The sequence below is a fragment of the Bos taurus genome, chromosome Y (assembly GCF_002263795.3).
Source record: "Bos taurus isolate L1 Dominette 01449 registration number 42190680 breed Hereford chromosome Y, ARS-UCD2.0, whole genome shotgun sequence".
NCBI classification, from domain to species: domain Eukaryota; kingdom Metazoa; phylum Chordata; class Mammalia; order Artiodactyla; family Bovidae; genus Bos; species Bos taurus.
In genome coordinates, this window is record NC_082638.1 from 10,108,562 (window position 1) to 10,117,937 (window position 9,376).

The 9,376-nt window shown below is 60.7% G+C and overlaps 1 protein-coding gene across 1 annotated transcript; it reads left to right on the forward strand.

The window, feature by feature from the left end:
• Positions 1–1,060: 1,060 nt before the first annotated feature.
• Positions 1,061–3,292, forward strand: LOC132344611 (testis-specific Y-encoded protein 1-like). Its single transcript, XM_059884277.1, has 6 exons — positions 1,061–1,184; positions 1,280–1,695; positions 2,485–2,562; positions 2,746–2,857; positions 2,953–3,098; positions 3,215–3,292. Exons 1-6 carry the CDS (start codon positions 1,061–1,063, stop codon positions 3,290–3,292), a joined length of 954 nt encoding a protein of 317 aa, XP_059740260.1.
• The last annotated feature ends 6,084 nt before the right edge of the window (positions 3,293–9,376 follow it).

A 9,376-nucleotide genomic window follows, 5' to 3' on the forward strand; every position in this document is an offset into this window, starting at 1 on the left:
TCTGCACACAGTGTGGCCACGGCACCTCAGGCTTGTGCAGCTTTCACGTCGGCCCAGCGAGGGAGGGAGGGTCGCCCGTCCCCTTCTGCGCTTCAGCAGTGACCGCCCACTGTTGGCTTTCAAGGTCGAGAAAGCACTCTCTGAACGTGTGGACTAAAACCCTCTGAACTCCCACCGGTGAAACTCACTCAGGACGAGAAGGGCTTGCCTTCACGCCAAGGATAAGCGTCTCTTCTGAGCGCTGGTGTCCACAGAGTTGCAGACGGCAACAGCACTACTTAGAGAGACGGAGACACACAGACACCAGCGCCTGCTACACACGCGGAAGGATTGCCCAACACAGTGCTATGCCAGAAGCAAAGATACAGAGACACAGAGCGAGCGCTGTACACTAAGGTGCTGGTGTTCCAGAACAGTGGAGATCCACTGTAGCACTGTAGGTGGGGTTCTTCCCTACTCCCCTTGCATCCGGACAGCAGCAGGCTCTCTGTCCCTTGAAGAAAAGTATCCAGCCCCTTGGCACCCCTGCGTATCCCTTGGATACTCAGGGAGAGCTCTCAGTTATTGCCAGTCCCAGGGGACACAGGAGTGTGCGGTTCGGATGGCGGAGCAGGAACCCGTGCTTGGAATTTCCAGAGCCAGGTCAATGACAGCGCCTGGGGCTAGCCCGGCCACATGCAAAACCCTGTCCCTCCCTGGAGCAGAATCTGGCCACGTAGGGGCGCTGGAGCAGCACAGGAACCCCGGAAGATGCCCTCCGGTCTGGGGGCGTGTCCATAAGAGTGCCGCCCACTACCCTGTCGGCCGTTGGTCTAGATTTGGGCCAGCAGTCTGTGCATGGCTCACAGCCTAGGCCCCCGCCTGTTCGCCGGATCTCCTAGGGCCCGTTCACCCCGTCCTGCGTTTCTGGCACCCCTTTCTTCGGCCTCACGCCAACACCCCCACACAGCAGCCCCCGCCTTCTGACAATCCCCCTCACTCCCCGCCCCCAAAAGAGCTAGTCGGTCCCACAGGTTTACTGCAGCCTGGGCCGCCATTACGCCCCACTTGTTGTGCTCTTATGTCGCGTCCCTTCGCCTCTGCCCCAGCTCGGGGTCACCGCCAAGGCCAAGAGGAACGTGAGAGGCGGTCAGAGGAAGGCGGGAGCGTCCCGGGACCCCGCACCTTCCAAGTTGTGAGCCCAGGTACTCAGGGGGCAGGGCCCCGCCCCCACCCCCCTCCCCCACCCCGCAGCCTGCCGTCGTGATGCAGTGCGCAGCTGGGACCTTGTCACCAGCAGTTGTCACGCCAGGCCAAGAGGCCACCCTCTTCAGGGTGGAGGCGGTGGAGGAGGGCGAGGCCCTGGTGGACGGAGACGTGGCGGGGATCGGGCGGGAGTTCCAGCTGCTTGCGGAAGACATCGTGGAGGAGGTGGAGGTTGTGGCGGATGAGGAGCAGGAACAGCGGCCCTCCCAGGAGCTAGAGGAGAAGACGGTGGAGGAGCAGGGCCAGGAAAGGCCCGGAGGCCCTTGTGAGCGCCAGGAGCTGGATGCCCTGCAGGCACTGGCCGCCCTGCAGGTAGAACTGAGCTCTGAGCGTGAGCAAAACCGCAGGGCTTACGTTCAGTTCATGCGCAAGAACCATCAGAGGAGGAAGCGTCACTTGGCTCGGAGGAGCGCCATCATCCAGGGCATCCCTGGCTTCTGGGCCAAAGCTGTATCCTTTGCGCTGCTCCTTGGGGTCCGCTGCTCAGGAGGACGAGGAAGGGGAGAAGGGGCAGGAGCAGGCGGAGGGGGTGGAGGCGAGGGCACAGGAAGGGCGCCGGAGGCCACTGAAGGAAATGCGGTCCTGGGCAATTGGCAGGCTCCAAAGGCACAGCCGAGTAGGGCCTGGGCAGGGCCACAGGTGGACGTGTCGCAGCCATGCCTTTGAGTGTCTCCTTCAGGCCTGCATCTGAGGAGGCGCAGCCCCCGAGGCCTCTAAGTCAACATTGACCAGAGACGGTACACAAGAGCAGCGTTCGCAGACAGTTATTGGTGTAAATGTGGGTGATCCCGGCACATTGCTGGGGCATGTGAGTCATTCACACACACACGCACACGCACACGCACACACACACACACGTACACATAAACACACACACACATACCCAAGAAGCCCTTTACTTTCAGACACGGTTTGTCACAAGGACTGCAAGTCTGACCGTATAAGCAGTGACATGCCACTACCCAGCATACACAGGTCTGGAGGAGCAGAGTAGCGGTCAGAAACAGCCCCTGCTTGGGGAATGCAGATGCACACCATCCCAAGGGGCCCAGAGCCATGAGCGTGTCTGATGGTATGGCAGGTCCTGAGGATATCAGCAGTGGCCGGGCAAGAGGCAGTGCCCGCCAAGCTCCTTGCAGATGCGTGTTCCAGTATCCTTGTTCCACCCCAGACTAGGGCTGATGCTCCTGGCTCTTCTTGGCCGGCATGTGGCCTGAATGGCTCCTTGACCTAAAGCAGATTATGAGCCACCCTCAAGTCTCCGTCCTGATCAGCGACCAAGATCAAGACTTTCTCGGCTACATGATGGACTTGAAGGTCAGTGAGGGAGACTGAGGAAGGGTGGGTATGGGACCTGGCGGGGAGTGGGAGGAACGTGTTAGCCATGTTCCTGTGCTGTGAGACTTTGGAGAGGCATCGGGGAAGCTGATCATGCCTGCCTTGGAGGCAAGCTGAGGCCCCTAGAAGCTTGCACCTTTTCCCTCCTCGCTATCCTGGCAGGTGCAGGTGCGGAGCCATCCGCCGTCCCGCTGCAAGCTGATCTTTTCCTTTCGGGACAACCCCTGCTTCTTGAACTCGGTGATCATTAAGGAGTATTACCTTGACATCACTGGTAAAAGGTGGCTCCCGGGGTGATGAGTGTGGGTGTGCAAGCGTGTGGATGATGCACCTGCGGTGTCCACCCCAGTCTCCCCTGTCTGTCTGCAGGGTACAGGGCACGTCGATCCACTCCAGTCCACTGGTTCTGGGACTTTGAACGGGGAGCCCCCAGCCGCAGGCTGGACACCAGGAGCCTTAACTTTCTCAACTGGCTGTCAGGCCACAACGGCCCAGAATCGAACAGGATTGCTGAGGTGGGGTTGCTTTGGGCTTGCACACAGTTGGTGGTTGATGTTGGAGTTCTTGGCTGCTCATGGGAGGGTTGGGAGCCTGGTCAGCCCCTGGCTGACCTTGCTCGTGTTGCCTGCAGATCATCAGCGAAGACGTGTGGGACGATCCCCTGAAGTACTACCTCAGGGAGGAAGGTTCGTCCATGAGAGACAACTGACAGAAACACATGTGGTGATGGGGTCTGGAGGTAGGCCCCGTAGGGACAGCCGAATAGTAGCTGGGACACAGTACTTTCTTTTGCAAATGGGGATGCTCAGGCTCATGCAAACTGGCTGCAGAGCCAGAGCCTGAGTCAAGCATGCAGCAGGTGACTTGCTGAGACTGGGGGCTGGGGGGGACTCGGTGTGTCCGAGAGCGCAGTAAGTCCCCCTCCAGTCAGCTGTGGTGGCAGCGCGAGAGTCCTAGGTGATACGACTAGAGGCAGGGTGAATTAAGTGCCTGTGTCAGAATCATCTGTCCTTGGGTCCTGCCATTCCCCCGGCGTCCTTCCTCTCACTGAGTTTGAGAATGCCTGGGCCCTTCACTTCCGCCCCTTAACCTAGGATGGCCTGTCACTGAAAGGGCGTCCTGTCCAGGGTCCCAGTGCACCTGTGCGCTGACTTTGGGATCTTGTGTGAATTTCCACATCCAATACTCTGATCTCACCAGCACCACACCTGCTGAGCTTGAAGTTGCTTCAGGGAAAATCCGGACGTCTCTGGGAGGAGGTGGACAGGGAGCCCCAAGGGCAGGACATGGTGCCTAGTGACACCATCTCCGTCATTGCTGGACACGGGTCTTCGGCTCCTGAAACCCCTGTGTTCCCTGTTTGCGTCCGTGTCCACGTGCCAAGCATGTGTGTGTGTACACGCGTGTGCTTGTGTCACCTGTCTTTATGCGGGGGTGTGTGTGTGTGTCCGGCCCAGGGCGGACGCAGAGATGAAGGCGACGGGAGAGGAGGTGACGAGCGACCAGAAGAGGAGGCACGAGGCGTCCCCAGGCTGACGGAGGTTGGTCACCGACTGTCCGCATGACCGTATCCGGGATGGGAATGAGGAAAAGATGGCCAGTGATACCTCGGACCAGCGGACCGTGGCTTGAGAAATCCGCAATTAGACCAAATCCAAAACACGCTCGCCACTTCTAACTTGTGGTTGTGTGTGCTTGGACCAGGGAGAGGGAAGTGCATGGTCTGAGGATTCCGCGAGGGCAAATCAGGTGGGGCGGGGCTTTGAAACCGCTGCCTGAGGAGCCCTCAGTCCATGGGGACGTGGGCCGGCCTCTGGAAATGGTGGGCGAGGGTACGGCTGGACCCGGGGTGGAGAGGAGGCCAAGTTCCTGTAGAGAAGAGCAGAGACCCGAAGGAGAAAGAGGCACAGATTGCCTGCTGCACTGGGGACTTGTTCCACACACGGAAGAAGGAGACCCGGGAGGGCCCTGGGCCAGTGCTGCCCAGGATCGGCCCATCGGCCCGCACGCTGTCTCCACGAGGGTGGCACACACTGGCATGATGCGAAACACAACGCAAGATGTGCTAAGCTAGGCTGTCCATGCAAAACCCCAGGCACGCGAGGAGAGACAGGGTGTGAGCGTGGCAGACGTCCAGGCATTTCCAGCCTCCTCGGCAGGGCAGAAAGGCGAGGGAGGCGCAGGTGTGGGTGTACGTGTGCGTCCCTCTGCCGGAGTGTGCCTGTGAGGGAGGGAAGAGGGAGGAAGCAAGGACGGTGGGCTACTTGCATGTGCCAAGGGACCTCGGGAGAATGGCAGACAGGGAAGCCCCTGGGGGCGGTTGAGAGCCTGCTGGTGGATTTCAGGGCCCAGGGGCTAGGCATTAGCGGCCCTGCCAAAGACACCCCATGGGTCGTGCTCCAAGTCCTGACGTGAATTCCTTCCTTCCTCTGGGGTCTTGCCCCCGGCTGTGGGGGGCGGGGGGGGGCGGCCAGAGGGGCTAAGGGGCGCGTCTGCCCCAGACGGAGGTTTCTGGCAGCGTCGCTGGAGCAGAATCTCTGATTCTGTCGTAGGGCATCTGCACCAGATGACACTCAGAGGCACCCTGCCTTCCAGGTGACCGTCTTGGATGTCCCCGGGCCCAAGCGGGGACTGGCTTCCTTGGCATGTGGGCTGTGTAGGCAAGCAGGGATGCCTGACTGTCGGGAATTCTAGCTGGGCCTAATGAGAGCAACTGAAAGAGAGTCTTGGCATTTAGCAAAGCAGTGAGGCCCGGGTGGTACAAGGCCTCTTGGTGCCTTTGAGGTAGCAAAGCTGCTTTCTGCCCAGGGAGGCATGAGCTGTGGGCCCAGACAGGGCCGGGTGCCCAGGGCAGCATCGGTTCAGGGACTGAGTGCGTCTGGGTAGTGTTAAAGAGAAGGGACGGCGTGTAGGGTTGCCGCCTTACCTTTACGGCCTCAGGTTCCGTGCCTTGTATCGGAAGAGTGCCTGTATCCACGTGCTCCTTCTTCACAAGATTGGATCAGACCCAGGCCTGTCACAGTCTCTTGGGGCCCTTGCAGGCCCGGGCGTCTCTTTGGCCTTTTCCTGCTACAGGGAGACAGGGAGACAGGTGCACTCAGCAAGCTACACAGGTGGGAAGCACAGGGGCCTCAGTCGGAGTGTTGTGGGCCCTGACGGCTGGTGGGCTAGCAACAGGGCCACGCCATTGACAAGGAACGACCTAGATAGATGCACACGGAGAAAGCGGTTCTCCAAGTCAGCGGAGGCCAGCGCTCCTTGTTTTCTGGTTCCCTGAGGGAAGGCACAGACAATGGATCCGGCCAACGTGACTGGTACTGTGAAGCTGTCCAAGGTGATGGGAGAAGGCAGAACACAGGCGCCTGTCACTCAGCTGGCCACAGCGAGCAAATCCTGGGTCCTGCCCTTGCCCAAACCCCCGACAAATACTCCTGAGCGCACATCTCGGTTCCTGCACCGAACCAGGCCAGGTCCTGCACTTCTTCAAGCCCCCGACCGACACTCCTGGGCCAGCATCGGACTCTCAGGCTTGTTCCTGGCCTTAGTCAAGCCCCCGGAACACATTCCTGAGCCCACAACGCGCTCTGTACCCCTGAACTACGGTGTGTCCTCCCCTTGTTCAAGCCCCCAGGAAACACTACTGAGCCCGCATCTCACTCGCTGCATTGAACCTGGCTGGCTCCTTGTCTTGTTCAAGCCCCCGACAGATACTCCGGAACCCACATCTCGGTCCCTGCACTGATCCCGGCTGGGTGCTGCCCTTGTTCCCGACCCCGACAAATACTCCTGAGCCCACATCTCGGGCCCTGCACTGAATCGGGTGGGCCCTGCCCATCTTCCAGCCCCGACAAACTCTCCTGAGCCCACATCCCGGTCCCTGCACTGAAGCAGGCTGGGTGCTTCCCATGTTCAAGCCCCGACAAGCACTCCTGAGCCCACATCTCGGGCCCTGCACCGACCCAGTCTGGGTCCTGCCCTTGTTCAAGCCGCTGAACAAATACCCCTGAGCCGGCTTCTCTGTCCCTGCCGTGAACCAGGCCAGGAGCTGCACGTGTTGAAGCCACTGACCAACAGTTCTGGGCCTGCATCTGATTCTCAGGCTGGTTCCTGGCCTGAGGTAAGCCCCCAGCAAACAGTATTGAGCCCACAGCTGGCTCCCTGCTCCTGAACTCAACTAAGGTGTGTCCTCCCCTTGTTCAACCACCCTCCCCCCCCCCACCCCCCAGGAAACACCACTGTGCCCGCATCTCACTCGCTGCATTGAACCAGGCTGGGTCCTGCGCTTGTTCAAACCCCCGACAAATCCTCCTGAGCCCACCCCTCGGTCCCTGCACTGAACCAGGCTGGATCCTCCCTTTGTTCAAGCCCCTGACAAACACACCTGACACCACCTCTCGGTCCCGTCATCGAGCCAGGCTGGGTCCTGCCCATGATCAAGCAGCCGATAAACACTCCTTGGAGCACATCTCGGTCCCTGCACTGATCCAGGCTGGATCCTGCCCTTGTTCATCCCGACAGACACTCCCGAGGCCACAGCACAGTCCCTGCCATGACCCAGGCTGGGTCCTGCCTTTGTTCAAGCCCCCGACAAACACTCTTGAGCCCACATCTCGGTCCATGCAACTGAATCGGGTCGGCCCTGCCCATGCCCAAGCTCTTTGTAGAACGCATATATCGTGTGTCAGGACTATAGGATGGCTGGTTTAGCTTGATCCTCTTGCTGCTCCAGGCCCCACAGGCTTGGGCCACAGGGCAGGCTGGGATGTGTTCTCACATGGAGAACAGAACCACTTTGAAAGGGCCTCCATAGGGTCGATGGCAGCCGTGCATGTCTCCGACACCGGTGAGTCGTGGGACTTAACGGGGAGCTGTCCTTAGCGTCTCCCTGGCCGGCATTCGCACAAGGTTCAGGGGGGGTCCCTCATGCCAGCAGAGCGGGCCTCGTTTCTCCCTCTGCACACAGTGTGGCCACGGCACCTCAGGCTTGTGCAGCTTTCACGTCGGCCCAGCGAGGGAGGGAGGGTCGCCCGTCCCCTTCTGCGCTTCAGCAGTGACCGCCCACTGTTGGCTTTCAAGGTCGAGAAAGCACTCTCCGAACGTGTGGACTAAAACCCTCTGAACTCCCACCGGTGAAACTCACTCAGGACGAGAAGGGCTTGCCTTCACGCCAAGGATAAGCGTCTCTTCTGAGCGCTGGTGTCCACAGAGTTGCAGACGGCAACAGCACTACTTAGAGAGACGGAGACACACAGACACCAGCGCCTGCTACACACGCGGAAGGATTGCCCAACACAGTGCTATGCCAGAAGCAAAGATACAGAGACACAGAGCGAGCGCTGTACACTAAGGCGCTGGTGTTCCCGAACAGTGGAGATCCACTGTAGCACTGTAGGTGGGGTTCTTCCCTACTCCCCTAGCATCCGGACAGCAGCAGGCTCTCTGTCCCTTGAAGAAAAGTATCCAGCCCCTTGGCACCCCTGCGTATCCCTTGGATACTCAGGGAGAGCTCTCAGTTATTGCCAGTCCCAGGGGACACAGGAGTGTGCGGTTCGGATGGCGGAGCAGGAACCCGTGCTTGGAATTTCCAGAGCCAGGTCAATGACAGCGCCTGGGGCTAGCCCGGCCACATGCAAAACCCTGTCCCTCCCTGGAGCAGAATCTGGCCACGTAGGGGCGCTGGAGCAGCACAGGAACCCCGGAAGATGCCCTCCGGTCTGGGGGCGTGTCCATAAGAGTGCCGCCCACTACCCTGTCGGCCATTGGTCTAGATTTGGGCCAGCAGTCTGTGCATGGCTCACAGCCTAGGCCCCCGCCTGTTCGCCGGATCTCCTAGGGCCCGTTCACCCCGTCCTGCGTTTCTGGCACCCCTTTCTTCGGCCTCACGCCAACACCCCCACACAGCAGCCCCCGCCTTCTGACAATCCCCCTCACTCCCCGCCCCCAAAAGAGCTAGTCGGTCCCACAGGTTTACTGCAGCCTGGGCCGCCATTACGCCCCACTTGTTGTGCTCTTATGTCGCGTCCCTTCGCCTCTGCCCCAGCTCGGGGTCACCGCCAAGGCCAAGAGGAACGTGAGAGGCGGTCAGAGGAAGGCGGGAGCGTCCCGGGACCCCGCACCTTCCAAGTTGTGAGCCCAGGTACTCAGGGGGCAGGGCCCCGCCCCCACCCCCCCTCCCCCACCCCGCAGCCTGCCGTCGTGATGCAGTGCGCAGCTGGGACCTTGTCACCAGCAGTTGTCACGCCAGGCCAAGAGGCCACCCTCTTCAGGGTGGAGGCGGTGGAGGAGGGCGAGGCCCTGGTGGACGGAGACGTGGCGGGGATCGGGCGGGAGTTCCAGCTGCTTGCGGAAGACATCGTGGAGGAGGTGGAGGTTGTGGCGGATGAGGAGCAGGAACAGCGGCCCTCCCAGGAGCTAGAGGAGAAGACGGTGGAGGAGCAGGGCCAGGAAAGGCCCGGAGGCCCTTGTGAGCGCCAGGAGCTGGATGCCCTGCAGGCACTGGCCGCCCTGCAGGTAGAACTGAGCTCTGAGCATGAGCAAAACCGCAGGGCTTACGTTCAGTTCATGCGCAAGAACCATCAGAGGAGGAAGCGTCACTTGGCTCGGAGGAGCGCCATCATCCAGGGCATCCCTGGCTTCTGGGCCAAAGCTGTATCCTTTGCGCTGCTCCTTGGGGTCCGCTGCTCAGGAGGACGAGGAAGGGGAGAAGGGGCAGGAGCAGGCGGAGGGGGTGGAGGCGAGGGCACAGGAAGGGCGCCGGAGGCCACTGAAGGAAATGCGGTCCTGGGCAATTGGC

Coding starts and splice junctions, on each gene's coding strand:
- LOC132344611 (XM_059884277.1), top strand. CDS start 1,061: ATGTCGCGTCCCTTCGCCTCTGCCCCAGCTCGGGGTCACCGCCAAGGC. Junction 1,696..2,484: donor CTGGCTTCTGGGCCAAAGCT/GTATCCTTTGCG, acceptor GACCTAAAGCAG/ATTATGAGCCACCCTCAAGT. Junction 2,563..2,745: donor GCTACATGATGGACTTGAAG/GTCAGTGAGGGA, acceptor CTATCCTGGCAG/GTGCAGGTGCGGAGCCATCC.